The sequence below is a fragment of the Erithacus rubecula genome (genome assembly GCF_903797595.1).
Source record: "Erithacus rubecula genome assembly, chromosome: 11".
Classification (NCBI taxonomy): Eukaryota; Metazoa; Chordata; class Aves; order Passeriformes; family Muscicapidae; genus Erithacus; species Erithacus rubecula.
Genome location: NC_136663.1, coordinates 11801862 through 11818377, shown reverse-complemented (window position 1 = coordinate 11818377; position 16516 = coordinate 11801862). Strand labels below are relative to the sequence as shown.

Below are 16516 nucleotides of genomic sequence, written 5' to 3'. Positions count from 1 at the left end.
TCTCTTAAACTATCAGAAATTACAATATTCTGCTGTCCTTCACTGCAAACTGGAGACTGCAGCATGGTCCTGTTCCCTCTGATTTACTCCAAAATATGATCCGCTCTAGTTCAAAAAGTATTCTCGGACAAAGGTTTGGTAAGAAGCTCAAGAACGCACACTTGATAGTCCTTGACATGAAAACCTGAGGTTTGCATTTCTCCTTCAAAGGCTCGAGTCTCCCCCCACGAGAGCCTTTCTCTATCTGGAAGTGAATCACACCGAGGAGCAGCCGAGGCTGGAGCTGTCATCCCGCGGGTGGCCCCTCAGCAGGGACACGGTGCGTGCCTGCGAGCCCGCGCGGCGCCACGGCCGGAGCGGAGCCCGGCTCAGGGCCCGCCGGGCCTTCCCGAGCCTTTCACCCGAGGGCGAGGTCCTCCCGTTTAATGAATAGCTGTAATTTTAAAAAATCAAGCAAGTACCGACAACCGGGTGAGCGGAGCCCGGCGCCGCACGGCCGGCCCCGCCTCCAGCGGCGTCACGGCGGCGAAGGCCGGGCGGGCCGGGCCGGGGCCTGTGATGCGGGCAGCCCGGCGGTGGAGCTGCCGATTGGCGGGAGGCCCGCGGCCGCCTGCCCTTTGGCGGGCCCGGCTGTCAGTCTGAGCGCGCCGGGGCGGGACAATCGCTGCGCTGCCGGTGGTTGGCTGCATCTTCTGAGCGGCCGCGCCTATTGGGCGCCCTGCCTGCTGAGCCCTCCCCTCTCGCGTTGTGATTGGCCGGCGTGCCCCTCGCTCACGCGGGCGGTCGCTGCTGGCTGCCCGGGCCGTCAGTCGCGCCCGGGCGGGGCGGGCGCAGGGCGCTCCGGTCACCGCCCCGTCCGTGAGCACCGCCTCCGCTCCGCCCCGCCCCGCCCCGCCCGCCCCGCCGGCCCTGGCCCGCTCTCTCCTCGCCCCGGGTTCGCCGCGCCACCACCGCCAGCAGCCGCAGCAGCGGAGGCAGCGGCGCGCCCCGCCACCATGAAGGTGACCGTGGACTTCGAGGAGTGCCTGAAGGACTCGCCGCGCTTCAGGTACCGCCGAGAAGGGGCCGGGCCGGGGTCGTGCCGAGGGGCAGGAAGCGGGGCCGGGTGTGTGCGGGGCGGGCCGGGCTGTGGGGCCCCGGGGGTGACAGGTGCTGGCTAGCAGTGGGCAGCCGGCCCTGAGCGGAGGGGCGGGCAGCGGCGGTGCGGGTCCTGCCGTGTGTGCGGGTCTGAGGAGGAAGGGGAGGCGGGATGTGGGCAGTGCAGGGAAAGGGGCAGCGTGTGTGGTTCGTGGGACTGGGTGGGCAGTGTGCGGGCTCTGGGCTCGGAGCGGGTAGCGCAGTGTGCAGCGGGCCCTGCTGGGTCACTGCCTTTGGGGAGACGGGCGTGAATGGTGGCGGGCGGCGGGTGCTGGGAATGCTCGTCAGCCGGAGCAGTGTAAGCTGAGCCTCGGGCTCAGGAGGGTGAACTCTGGTGGTCTTCAGAATTCTTCAGAATTGAGCTCACACTTCTGTTCCCACTGTCTCCTGCCTGTGTCTTGCGTGGTCCGTATTCGGTGTGGCCACTGTCGGGGTGGCAGTAGCAAACAAGCTCAATATCGCCTTACTTCCTGTTGTCAGAGCAAGGCATGCACTCCTTTGTTTTTCCCCAGTCCAGTGACCAGTTGTCTATCATTGTTGTAGGGTTACTTCTGCTTGTATCAGGCAACTTTTCCCTCAGTCTTTTCTTATGTTTTTACCCATTCTGTATGTGTACTTTACACTGTGGTATCTAATCAACATAATTGTGCCTGTCTCTGTGATGTGTGGCTGATCTGTGCCTATATACATCACTTTCTGTGCCTGGTATTATCCTGCTAGATGATGGAGACACAGACAGCTCCATGTAGTGATGTGTCACTGCTGTGCCCCTCCTGTCCCATACCGTGCCCATATCTCAAGTGCCTGTAGCTCAGTGGTGAGCTCTGGATGTGGAGGGAAATAGTACTGCTCTTTCTCTGCTCTCTGGACATATGTTCACGCCTCCTCTTTGTATCAGCTTTAGCAATCTTGTGGTTTCTGGGATGTAGAGGAAGTTGGAGAAGGAAGGTTGGTTGAATGGCTTATCCTTGGCAGAAGTTGGAGTTCCTGTTCTTCCCTCCTTTGCTGCTGCTTCTGCTGCCAGTTTGGCTCTGGCTGCTTCTCCCATGGGTTTTTTGGTGACTGTGATGTGTGTTGTTGGATCCTTCAATGAGCTGGGTACCCTGGCAGAAGAGACTGGATGGCTCTCATGCCAGGTTCGTGAGTTGTGTCAGCATCTCAGTGGGTATGAAACCTACTAAAGCTTATGGGGAGTAGAGAGAGGAAACTTCACTGCCAGAAGCAAGGCTAGAGGAAGGCAGTGGAGAGTGAGACCTCCCTTAGGGCAGCAGGGAACTTTTACATTGGTTTAGCTGTTTTACAAAACTTTGTCCTGAGCTCTACATGCTTGCTAGTGTATGTACTTTGAGACAACTGTATTTAATGTTGGTCCATCCCATGTGGTGACAATGCAATTGTAGATTGGCATAACTTAACCACGGAACTGTACTAGTAGTGAAATTTTTTTTTAAACTACTCATGCCTTCTGAAGTACTAATACACTCAAGAAAACAAGAAGTTGTGACTAATATTTGTCAGCAGGAATGTGCTGCTATTTCTTCAAGGTAAGTTCATTTGAATACACTTTGTAACATTCTCCTTTTGCCCCTCTTGATTCCTTTCCTTCAAGGAAAAAAAAATGGAGAAAACCCTTTGTTAAGTTCTTCTAGAACATCATGGTCTTTTTTCCAATTTGGTACTACTGCCTTTGAAGACATCACAGAAAACCTTGTGGTGTAATCACTTGATGCCAGCAAAACATCCTTACAACCTTTAACTGATAGGAAATGGTTAAAACTGCAAGGCAAAATTTCTGTAATATTTCTGAAAAAGTTCATATCTTTCATTACTAGTCATCAATATTCGTTGTTATAATTTTGGTAATTCTATGTTTGTGTAAATTAGTCAACCCAAACAGTAAAAACCTTCTGAATGAACATTACTGCAGTGATTTTATTTGGGGATGATACTAATGTAGAGCAAGGTCGTGACAAAGTCCTGTATTCTTGCAGGGAGTAGTGTGGACGTAAAGCAGCTTTTTGTTCTGTGTTCCTTGTAGCAAAGCTGAGCAGCTTTCTTCTGCCTTGCTCAGCAGGAGGGTGTAGCCTCTGTCCTTCCTGTCAGTGTACCTGTCAGAGCTGTTAAATAAACCTGTTGGGAGGTATGGAGTGGGTAGCAATGTCGCAGGTTACTTTCTTATGGTCGTGGTGATAACTGGGAGGACATGGGTGAATCAGAGTTCCTGAGTCACTGAATCCCTCTTTTCATGGGGAACTATTTAAATCTTTCAAAACATGCTGCTACAGGCAGCTTCAGCCACATGGATTTCTTTCCTGCTTATCTATTTCTTGTGAAGTTCATATTGATATTTCTTGGCTTTGAGATTTAATTGGGTCCCAAATCACAGAACCTAAGGTCTGTTTCCTTGCTGAAAGTGCTTTTGAAGGACCATGGATTGCAGCTGTTGAGATGCTGATGTCTGATTAGATATTAATGGCTATAAAGTTTCACATCAGACATATGATGAGTTATTTCATGGTAAGGTATACTAGTTTTTTTCTCCCTCCAGTAGATGATAAAGAAATATCTGAATTATAAAACCTGAAGCAATAACAGCTTACTGCATCACTAAATTTGTAAACTTACAACATGCCAGATCAGTTTGGGGTTGGGGATTTGATGTTTAGAAGCTGATTTTTAAGATAGTGGGAAAGGCTATGAGTTCAGGCAAACTTTTGCAAAGGTGTAGTTATGTTTTTTTTCTAAACCTTTGAAAATAATCTTGCTGAAATCACATGCTTTTCTGTCATGATCTCCTCTCCTAAAACATGGACAAACCAAAAATCTGGCGAGGAAATGCGTTTGCAGTTCTCCTAAAATGTGTCAATGGCTTCCCATCAAATGAAGAAGTTGGCTGAGGAGGGGCCTTGGGGCAGTCCTTGAACAGTAAGAACTGAGCTGTGCTGGCAAGTTCTGTGTATATAATCACACATTCCTGCACTAGTTTTTTGATATGCAAATAGCTTTGTGAAATAATTCTTTCTCCTTTAAACAGTGAGCGTTTAATTTTCAGAGTTTAATGCAACAGGCTTCTACAATGCTGTTTCATTTTCATTTTTTCTTCTTCTGCCTATAGAATGTTTTTCTCAATGAAGTATCACTGTAGCAACCAGATGAAATCACTGGAACTAAATTCTTAGAAAGGAGAAGCAATTTTAAGTGGTGTGGAAATGCAGCTGCTCTAAGTAGCAGTTAACAATTTTGATCAGCAACAAATAACAGAGAAAGAAAAATTCAGTTGCTTGTGGTCTGTGCAATTGTAGAACTCTTCAAAAACATTCAGGCTGATCCAGTCTTTAAAAATGCTTTAATAAAAAGCTCTGTGTTTTTGAGATAATTTCTTTGTCCTTATCTATCACTGTTGCCAAAGTTTAATATTTTTTGCATTTAAATTTCTATTAATTTCCTGAGACCCCAGCTGCAGAACAGATGATAGATGAATGAGGTAGATCAAAATATAAATGAAACTGTTGTCAATTACCATTCTTAGTAAAAGTATTCGTGGGTAGTTTCTGGGTAGAAGTGTGGTTATTCCATTTTTGCTAAGCTAAAGCACTGCTCTGATGGGCAGGCCTGCTGTGCTGTAAGGCTGGATTGTCACTGGGGTTCCCTGCTATGTGCTGGCTTTCCTCTCCTGTGGCTTTTGCCCTGCTCTGTCTGTGTGGGGCCAGCTGATGTGCATCTCATGCTTATTCGGGGGGTGCTGGTTGAAGAGGTCATTTGTGTCACTTTCTGCCTTTTTAGATTTATGATGGGGGTTTTTTTCTCTCTTCTTTTGCACTGTGTAGCCAAAGGTTTGTCACTAAGCATCTGTTTCCCAAATAATGGTAAACGTTTTGTTACTTAAACTGAATAATATAAAAAAGTGCTTTACTTAACCTTATGGAATATGTTATGTTCAGTAGTCAGAGAAATTATCAAAAGTGCCTAACCCATATATTTTGGTCTGCTTGTTACCTTCTGGGGTAAATATAGAAATAGGAGCATCAGGAGAGTTGTCCCTTCAGTTCTGAGTTTCAGTGGAAGGTGCTGGAGGGCCAGTGCTTTCCCCCGTGCTCAGCCTGGGTTTAGAGCTCAGCCCTCCTGTGTGCATGTGGCTCCTCTGAAACCAGAGGCTGCTCCCGGGCTGAGCTCAGCCTCATCCCAACTATGAAGAGCAGTGAGACCAAGAACTCTGCATACAAAATCTGTTTGTTCTGCTCAGACTTACCTAGCTGTTTTAGAACAAATTTCCAAAGAAGTGTTTGGTCTGGGCTTTCTGCCCTTGGTGTTTGGGACTGAAAAGCAAGTTTGTAACATACTTGGCAAGGGAGGATGGAAAGTATTGCAGAATAATAGGAAAAAAGATACAATAAGTCGAAAGGAAAAGCTGCCAAGCATTTGCTTGTGAGTTTGCATTTAGCATTTTTCATACTTACGTGGTGGTTAGCGTTTATAATTTCCTGTATGAGACTCCAGAAGTGCACTTTTTGTAGCTGAAGTGACATGGAGGAGTCTTGGTGGGGTGTGGGTAAGTTACACGTGTACAGCATCCCTGTCCATGCTGCTGGGAGTCTGGTGGAGTTAAACTGATTCCAGTTTTCTAATTCTGCTCTTGTGTGGAGATTGCAGTGACTGTCCTGTTCTGCTCAGGCTCTAGTCAATGGTTGATTTATTTTTAAATCTGTAACTATGCCTTTTAAATGTACATGAAGAAAATGCTTGACCTAGAGAAAGGGAGATATATTTGAACGTAGTGTCCAGTGTTAGAGCATTTTTTTCGAGAGAAATCATTAGAGAATAAAGAAGGTGCATTGAAGATCACTCTCAAATACATCTGTGAAAAATCTCTCACACTGAAATATTTTAAATTGGAGAAAACTTAGTAGTAAATTGTTAACAACCCTTCCAAATGGAGATTAGAGAAATGTATCCTGAAATCAGGATGTCTTCATTTGGTTAGTACACCTAAATTTTTAAAATTAAAAAAAAAAAAAGTTGTCTGGTGCAGTTGTGGATAACAAAGAATAGGGTTTTTAATGGTGATTCTTTTTCTTTATTGATTGATTATTATTTGCATTAACAAGAGCAAACCTTAGAATCTTAACTATATTTTAAATTGCTAATAGGAACTTAAAATGTTAACTTCCTCAGTTTTGGTCTTTTTACATTTTTATCTGGAAATACTTAAAAAAACCCACAGTGAGAAGGGACTTAGAGTGGAAGCAGTGACAAAGTCTGTGTGTTATAACATTGCTGTAGCACAGCAGCAGGATGGTTGCTGAAGAACTGATGTTAATTAAGCCTGTACAGCTGATCTTTAATGAGTACTTGCAGAATTAGAAGGACAGCTTATTTATGTGTGTGTGAAATGGAACTGTAATTAAACAAGTCCTTATAGTCTTTCAGGTTTTAAATATAGATTTGAAGAGGTTTGGTTCTTTAGCCTCAAGTGTCTCATTTATGTTGGCTAAGCACTTCTTATGTAATTACATTAAGAACCAAAGTTATGGAGATGGTAGTTTTATATTTTTTGAGGGGGGGGGGAATAGCAATGTTAAAATCTCTGGAAAACAGAGTCAGTAAATAGAATATTCATTGGGAAGGTGGCAACTATAAAGTAGGAACCTGTGTCTTGAGCTAGATGGACTTTTTGTGGCTCTATTTTTTCACTGTACGTATCTGTGAAGCTGTTGGCCTGTGAATAGCAAATGTGCTGATTTCAGCAATGTTTGCACCCTCCTGTGGTCTTTTTTCAGGCTTAGCTTCTTGACAACCTTGTATTCAGAACCACATTATTTAGTCAGCATTTTTCCTGTTCTTAACTTCGTGCAGTGAACAATATGGCTTAAATTATTTTAACTTTTTACTAGAGTAAATAGTCCAAAAGATTCTCGAAGCAAACTGTTCTTAACCTGTTTTGGGAGAAAAAAAGAGAGGAAAATGTCTGATTTCCAATGGCTACAGAAATTACTGTTTACAGACAAGAACCCTTTGCCTTAGTCTTGATGCAGGCCTTGCTGCCTGAATCAGTTTAGCATCTCAAGATGATGGAAATGCAGAAAGTGTCATGTTTACATAGGCAGGAAATAGAAGAATAAATTCTGAGTAATTTAGGATTTTTTGTCTCTCACTTGTACATGTGGAATTCATTTTAAGAAGATGTGTAGAAGTTTAAACTGTGTAAATGCATTTGTGATTTCTGTGAGCAGATACTGCTGTTTTGAGATGTAGATATTCCTGTGAGTTTAGGTAGTGAATTAGGTGCTTTGCTTTTCCTAGTGGCAGATTGGTAACAAAAGTAAGGGCTGAAGTTGCTGTCTGCAGTGGGAGACCATGGGCATGCAGATCAGTGTGTGGACTGTAATGTTATGTTAATATATGCAGGAGTTTTCCATATTTCTGTGTGAGGCAATTTAAATCCTGGTTTTGTTGTCACTCTTTCACATGATTAAAATATTAGATTGTGAACATGAGAAATAGTCGATATTATCATTAGGATCATAAATTGGACAATTTTAAGCAGTCCAGTAGACTCAAACATTGTTTTGCCTTCCTGATAATCTTTTCAAGAGGATTCCTTGTCCATGTGGCAGAATAATGATTTTATGGTTAATGTTTACTTTATTAAATATTAAAAGTAGCCAGGCCTCAGACCTAGAGTAGATCATTGTGTTGTTGTGATACACTGTCTGTGTGAGGAGAAATCTAATTTATGGAGTGATGCCAGGTATACATTTTCAAATTGAAAAGACACAATGATCCACTAAGAAAATAATTTATTGCAAAATAGATCCTTCAAGTTCCTTTTATGAACGAGAGGAGATTTTGAACAGACGAGATACCTTTAAAATGGCTGGTAAACTTGGTAGTGTGACATGGGTCTGTCTGTGAATCAGGATTCCTTTTTGATGTTTTAAGTTATCTATTTGATACTTTAAGACTTTGCAGTATTCAGGCACAATACCCTTGGATAATTTTTGTAGTTAACATTTCAATATTAGTGGGCACTGAAATAGTTATATCATAGTTTTGAGCAAGAATCTGACTGTAGGTGCATGTGTACAAACTACCTTTTCATTTCATGAGTTTGTGATCTGCCTTCAGCAGCAGTTGTTAAAGGACAACCTCTGCTTACAGTTTTGTCTTGATAAACAAAGCAGAGCTAGTGACAATTTGCGTGATGTGATTTTGAAGTTTCTAAGTTGGATAAAATACAAAAAAATTGGAGAAGTCTTATGTAGTGAAATGTATTCTGTCTGCTAAAATTTAAAAAAAAAATATTCTATGCAAGACAGTTGCAGATTTCCATCTTTCTGTGTGCCAGATGTTAAGTAGGAACACATGCATATCAAACACACATTTCTGTGCATTTGAAATATTTTAGTCTTCAATTTTTAGTGATCTTATAGTTACTGTAGAAATATGTATTCTGGAGATCACATAACAGATTTTAGTGTACTGATGTTTAGAATGACATATTGTAGATGTAAATTTGAATTCAATCCTTTAGAACAAAGGAAGAGTGTGTTGTATGGAGAGTTCTGTCCATGAATGTTATCCCTTCTGCCTGTCAAAAAAGAGATGTGAAATATGACCTGGGAGAAGAGATTTAGGTTTCTGCTCTGTGGCTCTACCCAGGGAGGCACTGAGCCTCTTCTGTCCCTGTCCTGTGGTCTGAGCAGGGATCTCTCTCTGCTCAGAGAGAGCTGGTGTGAGTCCTGTCCCACCCTCTGATGCCTTCCTAGATTCCAGCTCTCCACTGTCTCCCTTGCTGCTCAAGCTGCTGGTCAGTGGGCACTAATGGTGTTTCAATGTTGGTAATTTTTGGCATGAAAAAGATGTAGTTTGTGTCGGGTTTGGGGGGTTTTGTTTTGAGTACTTTGTGTAAGTAATCAGTCTCAGCATTTGTCTGGATTCTTGTGATGAGCTTCAGTGTAAAGAACATGTGGTGTTATAACAATGCTATTGGTTCTATTTAACATGCTGGTATTGTTTTACTTTTGGTTTAAGACAACTCAAGAACTAAGTGGGTGAAGAAGAAAAGTAATGTAGATGCAACAGTGTTGGAACTTGTGATCTTAACTGGCACTAACAGAAGGCACTGTAAAGACTCATGGGCCAGCTGTAAATGTAGCTTATATCTTGTCTCTCCTAGACTTGTACCATTAGTGTACGTTGGAGTTCCTGTCTATAGAAAGTGTTTAGTAAATAATGACCTAGGCCCCTCCTTTCTTAACTTCCTTAAACAGGAAAAGGAGAATGCATCTCATCTGCTGTGTACCATCCCTCCTCTTAAGCCAGATCTTAGGCTTAGGCTCCTTACAACTATTAATCTTTATTAAGGTTTGATCCCAAGCAGTTCTTGGTTTATTTTAGTCATGTGTGTCAGGATAAGGTGAACTGCACCCTGGAAATCACATGTTTCTGCTCTATCATTTCCAAAGGTGCTTTAGCTGACTAATTCAGGTATCTGTGCATAGATACCAGTATTTGATCAGATAAGGCACACTGCAATAATAGAACAATTGTGTTGGCTTTGCCAGACTGGGCTGCTATTAAGGATAAAAACTGTTCAAGACAACTGAGGAATCTGATGTTTCACTGAGGATGCAGTTCTGGCTGAATTTCTGTGTTGCTAAATTGGGCTCTGTTTGAAAAGACTACACACATTTACATACCTTCTCTGTGGGATTATTCCTCAAAAGAATGTACAGGATTATTCTTCAGAAGAATTCTCCAGTTTGTGGAGAATGACTTTTAGAAGTATTGATTTAACTTCATTTCTTTTATCAAATGTCTGATCTTGAAGAATGTCTCTGCCTATTTATTCTGTTCTACTTGATTTATCCAAAAAAGAATGATGAAAAATGACAAAGGGAAGCATTGAATGTGCCTAATATTGCAAAATATCCACTGTATTGTAAATATCAATCTGGCAAGATTTTGTTTGAAAATATTTGCAGTTGATTTGAGATGAAAAACCTTTAACATGTAATACTTAAAGAATATTTCAGCTTCAGTGTGGTTGAAAAACAGCTTACCTGCAGTTAGCTTTGATAGATGAATGAAATCCCCTGGTCTTTAAAATCTCTTGATGACTAAAAGGTAGTGGGAGAAAAGATACTAAATGTACCCTAAGAAGTTCCAGGGCTGTGGGTGTACTGCAAGCATTCTGTAGTTTTTATGTTATAAAGTTCCAAATGCTTTTATTTAGTAGTTTAATATTATCATTTGAAAGGGATGAGGAGGAAAGGCAACTGGCCTTTCCAAATTTGAAAACAGTACATTTGAGGAAAACATGAATACACTATATTTCTTTATTGTCCTGCTCTAATGCTTATGCACTCTTGTTGTTTGAGATCTGATCCATTTGTCTGGCTGCTTCAGTGCAAAGGCATAAAGGGCAAGCAAACTGCCTTTTGCAATATGTGGGAACAATAAAACTGCCCAATAAAACTCTTTATTTACATGTAAAATGCACTGTAGGTGACTGAGTGTGAGTGAGATCCATATATGTATGTTCACCTAATATCTAAACAAAAAATTCAGCCTCAGAATTTGTCTATACAGCAAAGCTGCAGCCTTCTCTCTGGTTGTCAAATAACATTCTGGTTTTGTGACTGTATTATTGAAATATTCAACTTCTGAAATGGACAAAAAGAGTCTTGCTGGGGATTCAGTCTTCATAGCAAATCTGAAACTTCCCTCAGGTTTTAGTAAAGAAGATCCACCTGATAAAGTTGGAATTGTAGACAGCTCTTCTGAAACGTGGTGAGCTCTGATTACAAAGGCTTTGCCAGCTTATGCTGGTTTGTACACAGCAGTGCTCCTGTAACTGGTATAAGGTTTAAATTAGCAACCTAGGGAGTTACAAAAAGAAAGGGACAGATATAACCTAATTTTTCTGAAATTGAAGTAAACACAAGATTCATAGGAAGATTATATGGTATCTTTTTGTTTAATTGCACAGTACTCAGACCTTTAGTTGCCTCTACTTTACACGTGGTTTCCTGTGTTGGTGGTTTAAGTGCTGCTGTATCAGTTCTGTGCATATTGATCCTGAGAATGCCGTGCTGGGGCTGTGTAGTGGTATTTACTCTTTTTGCATTGGCTGCAGGTGAGGTACATAAGGGGTGCCTTTCACTCAGGGATTAGTTTCTTTGCTGTTCTTTAGACTGTTATTACTTAAAGCTTTTATAAGCAAAGTTGACAGGTCTTAGCATCTGGTAACTCCAGATCTTGAGGCTAACAGGGTGTATTTGTTAGATGTCCTATCTTGTATCTTTTGCAGTTGGTTGCTTGATGGTTATATTTATGCTTCCACTTCCTGACCTTACTACATACTTGAGTTTTCAAATGTTGAAATCCTTCATTCCATCTGCTGCTTCTGTGTTCAAGATCCTGGATAGCTGCTGAGATTTAAAAGATTAAAGCAGCTCTGTGATGTTGGCAAATTTTCAGCAGCAAGGCTTCTGTACAACACCATCAGTTCCTTGAGCTCCTTTCTGCAGCCCTTTTTTTATTGCAAGATCTTGATACCGTAGTCCTACTTCCTTATGTGATAGTAAGTCCTCCTAAAAAGCTTTTCAAGAGTTGTGCAGGACATGTATTGCAATGTGTTGCATTCTTATCAACTTGCAGTGTAATCAACTTCTTTTCTGTGAAGCATTCATGGCCATTGTGTCCCCATCATGTTAACAGCTGTCTTTTGATGAACAGAACACTGAAGTTGAAAGATGAAGAAAATTCTGCTTCTCAGACTCTTTGTGGAGGAAACAGGTTGCTGATTTCCTGCTTAGGCTTACTGTCAGGCTGTCCTGGGGTAGAAAAAGCTTAGGAGAAAAATATTAGGCAAAGCCATTGGGAAAATAAAACTGTTAGTGTTTCAGGCAATTTACTACAAAAGAGCTGTGAGGAAAAAAAGTTAAAAAATTTAAGTCCAGCAGGTAGCACAGAAATCCTTGTAGTCTGTGTGTGATAGACTGGATGATACAGACTGTTAAATGCTAGTGTAAGTTTAGTGGTAAAGAGTTTGGCTTCCAGATGTGTATGTTAAGGGCAATAGAATTTGTTCCATTTTGAAGACTGATTTGTTTATAATGTTCATTATATTTGAGCTGTGTGTAGTCTCACAGTAAAGAACTAATTAAGGGAAGTGTACATCCTAAAAAGATTTGTCTTGCTTGTTGTATCAGACCATGTGAATTACTGAGGAGAAACTAAACCTTGTAGATACAGACAACCTTAAAAAGTGATACCTACAAGCAGACCTTTGCTTTAATAATTTTATGAATTCAGTAAATAACTTGGCTTTATTTCTAAGAGAAGTGTGACTTGAGAGGAGTGGAGGAAGGGTCCTTTTGATATTGAGGACTTGATTCCTGTTTCTCCAGGGAAATTTGAAATGCAGATAGTGCTTGCTGTGTACCTGAAAACTTGGCTTATTCATCAACATCATGCTCTTCTGTTCAGGAAATGTATTTCCATATTTCAATCCCCCAAGCTCATAGAAAATTTCTAGGATTGCAGGATGAGGGTTCAACTTTCTGATTAAAAGTTCTACTGTTCATGTAGGACACGTAGAAGTTTTTCCAAGCTATTGATAAAATGTTGTGTGGCAATGACTGAAGAATTAATAATGTAAGGAGTACTAGCATGAATGAGGTATTTTATCTTAGTGTGTCAGGGAGAGTTCATCATCTCTTACTCAGTATGGAGGGGCTCTGTGCCAGTGGGGAAAAAACTCTGCAGTGCCAAACCAGGGTTTCAGTGGGCTCTATGACAGGCTGCAACAGTGTTCATTCCTCACACCATATTAATGGTTGTGACACATCTCATAAGTTGTAAAACTCTTCTTATATCTGTCCATGCTGTTACCCAAAGTTACTAGGCCTTACTGTTCTTTGTATGCCTTCTTTGACCCTCAATATGTCATATTTCTTTTTTTAGTCTCTGGTTGTCTAATGCCATAACACATGTATCAGCTGTGTTCCTTCTTGGCATGCTGGTTAACGTGCCTCTGGACACCTTTGTATATCTCACTATACAAGAAGGAAACCAAATGAAGTACAGAGTCATTGGAGGAAACCCTGAGAAGCTGGAGGGTAGGTCTGCTATCCAGCAAAACCTCAGCAAGGGAGGGGAAAGCACAGGTAGAAAGATCCTAAAGTTTTAACTCGGATGAATGTGAAGTCTCCCTCTGAAAAGTAACAACCCTGTGCAGCTGTGCTGGTGGACAGGGACCTTTGCAACCTGGTGACCAGCAAATGGCCCTTGGTGAGCAGTGAAAAGTGGCAGTGTCCAGTGGCATTAGTCACTGTGGTGTGTGTGCTCTCCTGGCCTGAGGCTGCCCTCAGCAGTCCCTCTGGCTCCTTCTGAACTCATCTGTGAGTGGTTGCTTTGCATCTGAAGGGTGATCCCAAGGTGCAACTGCTGTGGGAGGAAGGGGAGACAGAGGAACAGACAAGGCAGACCAAACAGTGAGCAAGTGTAATATCTTCTGTGGTACATCTGCATTTTAATTTACCTTTGCACCACACTACAGGTCATAGTCTGTCCTCTAATTAATGTCTGCTGTCCTTTTTGTTATCTGTCACCTGATAGGCTCTGACATAAAGGAGAAGACATTCATGTGAATCATCAGGTTCATATTCTTATCTTGCACTTATGTATCTTATTTCCAGGCTCTCACACTCAGTAGCACTTTTTTTATCAAGCTGTCTTTAAGGTTTAGCTGATATTGGCTGAAAGGATGTCATCTCTAGTGAAGCCTAAGTTGCACATTAGGGAGGGAGCTGTTCTGCATAGAATATGTGCAAGTAACAGAACTGTGTCTTTCTAAGATTTGAGGACTAGACTTCAGCAGTAATGCCATTGAAACTGCTGTGGTAAAAATCCATTCTTTCCATTTCATGAGCCCAAATATATGAATGTATTCAAAAACCCCAGAATGAATAGCAATTGATTTTGTGACTTGCTTCTGTTCTTCTGGAAGTATATTCAAGAAATGAATTGAAGCTTTTCTCAATAAAAGAAAAACAATAAACACATAGTATTGAAAAATCCTTTATTACCGGACTTTTATTATTCTGAATGTTTTTTATAATGATGTTTTATATCTAGAATTAATAATTATTAGTTAGTTGCCTATAGCACCTTTGACCTCTCCAGTTTGTTGTTTTTCAGCATCTGATTTAGAGTGACTACATTGATTCCAGCCTCCTCATTTTCAGGAGCACACTCTTAAAATGCAAACTGGAATATGATGAAGGAATGAGCAAGAGACTAAAGGCAGGGTGTGGCTTCTATGGCAGCTGGATTTTGTTTGCAGAGGAGCTGACTTTAAAAGCACTGGTGATCACCACTCTGAGAGCAAACAGGGCCTGCAGACTCCTGTCCGTGGCCTCGGTGTGTGTGGTGTTGTGCTCACCTGTGTGTAGTGCATTACTCCAGGATAAATTAGTGACCCATTCTTGTTTTAGAGGAGAGTTTATCCATCCTCATTCTGTTTGATTCCTGGGATTCTCAAAGTACCTTAACCTGGAAGAAAGTCATTCACAGGTCACTTGAAGTGCTGTGGTGGACATCAGAGTTCAGCTGTCCTTCACATGTGCTGGGCTGGGTAACTGGTGACATTATCATCTTTAAATGGCTGCAAAGTCAGGTCTTCAGTTTTCTTCCATCATCTCCTGTATTCCTCCTGCACTGAAGCTGTGCAGGAAGCTGTATCTAGCAAACTGAACTGTGTTTTAGGGGGGGTGGTGGTGGAGAGAAGTCATGGCAGAGGCAAGAAACACATTCCTGAGAGTCCCCATTACAAAGCATGAAGAGTATGGGAGACAGCTCATTTATAAAAGCTGTCCTCCACCCTTAAGCAGCTGTTCTGGTTTTGTGCGTTGCCATGCAGTATTTGAACATCTTGGGAAGCCACAGATGTTTGACTCATACACTGGACCTGATCTGATCCTTGTTCCTAGTGCTGGAGCCTTCTGCCTGAGGCCACTGTGTTGCAAGCCTGCTCCCAGCTGCCATCTCGCTAAGGAGCAGCAGTTCTGGTACACGTCAGGTCTGGCACTTGGTCCTCAGCTATTTCACCACCACTTCCTGTGTTTAGAGCTGGACAGCGGGTCTTGCTGTGGACATGACATTTGCTCACAATTATGAACTTTATGCCTGACACAGAGAAATACACCTTTGTATTCTGTGGCTTCAGAAAGTATTAAATTAAGAAAAACAAGGGTAGCATTAACGTAGCACGTAGCTGAGATCAGCTGTTTTTCACGTATTGCTAGCCCAGGATGAAAACATGAAGACAATTTTTGTGACTAGGTGTTACATAATTGGATGTATGTGTCTCTAATCTCATAGTCTGAGGGCATCCTCTCCATTGTTTTTGTGCTTGTAATCCAATATTGAGCTAATGTTAATATGCTTGCATGATAATGACTTCTACTAGTTTTTATGTGGAATCAGTGAAAGTAGTCATTTTTATGCAAAGAACCATAGAATTAAAGTGGAGTTTGGCTGGAACCCCACAGCTGTTTGATCCATATGCAGCTGTAGGGCCCAGATATGCTGTCCCTCCATTACATGGCAGTAGTGGGCAATAGCCCAGGGAACCTGAGCCTGGTGCCTGGTTCAGAGATCTGCAATGAATTGGGTGGTAGTGGGGTCTCTCCTGTGATACCTCTGTCTGCTTTGCTTTATACTTCTTTTTGCTTGACCTACCCTTCATTGTTTCAGTTTTTTGATGTTCTGTTACTTCTTCTAGTTGAGCTTATTCTGCCTTGCAAATTTGCCTCTTGGAATAGAGGTTTAATTACTGAACAGATGTGTTGTCTTCATTCTGCCTACTCTAACTGCCGTTATCTCTGTTCTTCATTTTGAATCTTAGACTTTTAGCTCATTAAGTCCTGTGGAGCTAGAACTCTTTGCCAGTTAAAAACACTAAAAAATAATACTCTTATCAGATCTTGCTGCAGTTCTGTAAACAAACTACTTAATCGTGCTTTTATGTTAATGCCAAAGAAACAAATAAAAATTTGCTGCACTGCGATTATAAACAAACGAATACAAAATTACAGTCTAAATATTGAGATACTTTTTCTTCCTTTGGGTTTTGTTTTTTTAAATTCTCTTTAATGCTTTCTGAAACAAGATTAGCTAGAGACTTAAATAGAAATGAATCAGTTATGGAGGAAAATAAAGTAAAAGAGAACTTGATGTTTCCTGAAATCCTTCATAGTCTGAATCTAGCAAAGAGGGAGAAGCCAAAATGTAGCTGCAGAGATTGCTTGGATATAAAACCTAGGACATAGCAGTGGGAATGCACTGAGGCACAAGAATTGGAATGCAGCTA

General features: G+C 41.8%; 2 protein-coding genes across 10 annotated transcripts in view; one reads left to right on the top strand and one right to left on the bottom strand.

The window, feature by feature from the left end:
- The window catches only part of DLG1 (discs large MAGUK scaffold protein 1), a 434654-nt gene that overhangs the window by 249253 nt on the left and 168885 nt on the right, over positions 1–16516 (bottom strand). The window lies entirely within an intron of this gene.
- ACAP2 (ArfGAP with coiled-coil, ankyrin repeat and PH domains 2) overlaps positions 878–16516 on the top strand; it is a 59696-nt gene continuing 44057 nt past the window's right edge. For 2 of the 4 annotated variants that reach the window (XM_079315721.1, XM_079315720.1), the window contains exon 1: positions 881–1048. In XM_079315721.1, the coding sequence (XP_079171847.1) occupies positions 996–1048 (53 nt within the window). In that variant the 5' untranslated portion in view covers positions 881–995. Of the gene's footprint in view, positions 1049–16516 lie in introns of all 4 variants that reach the window. The other 2 variants (XM_079315719.1, XM_079315718.1) reach the window with 2 other exon arrangements.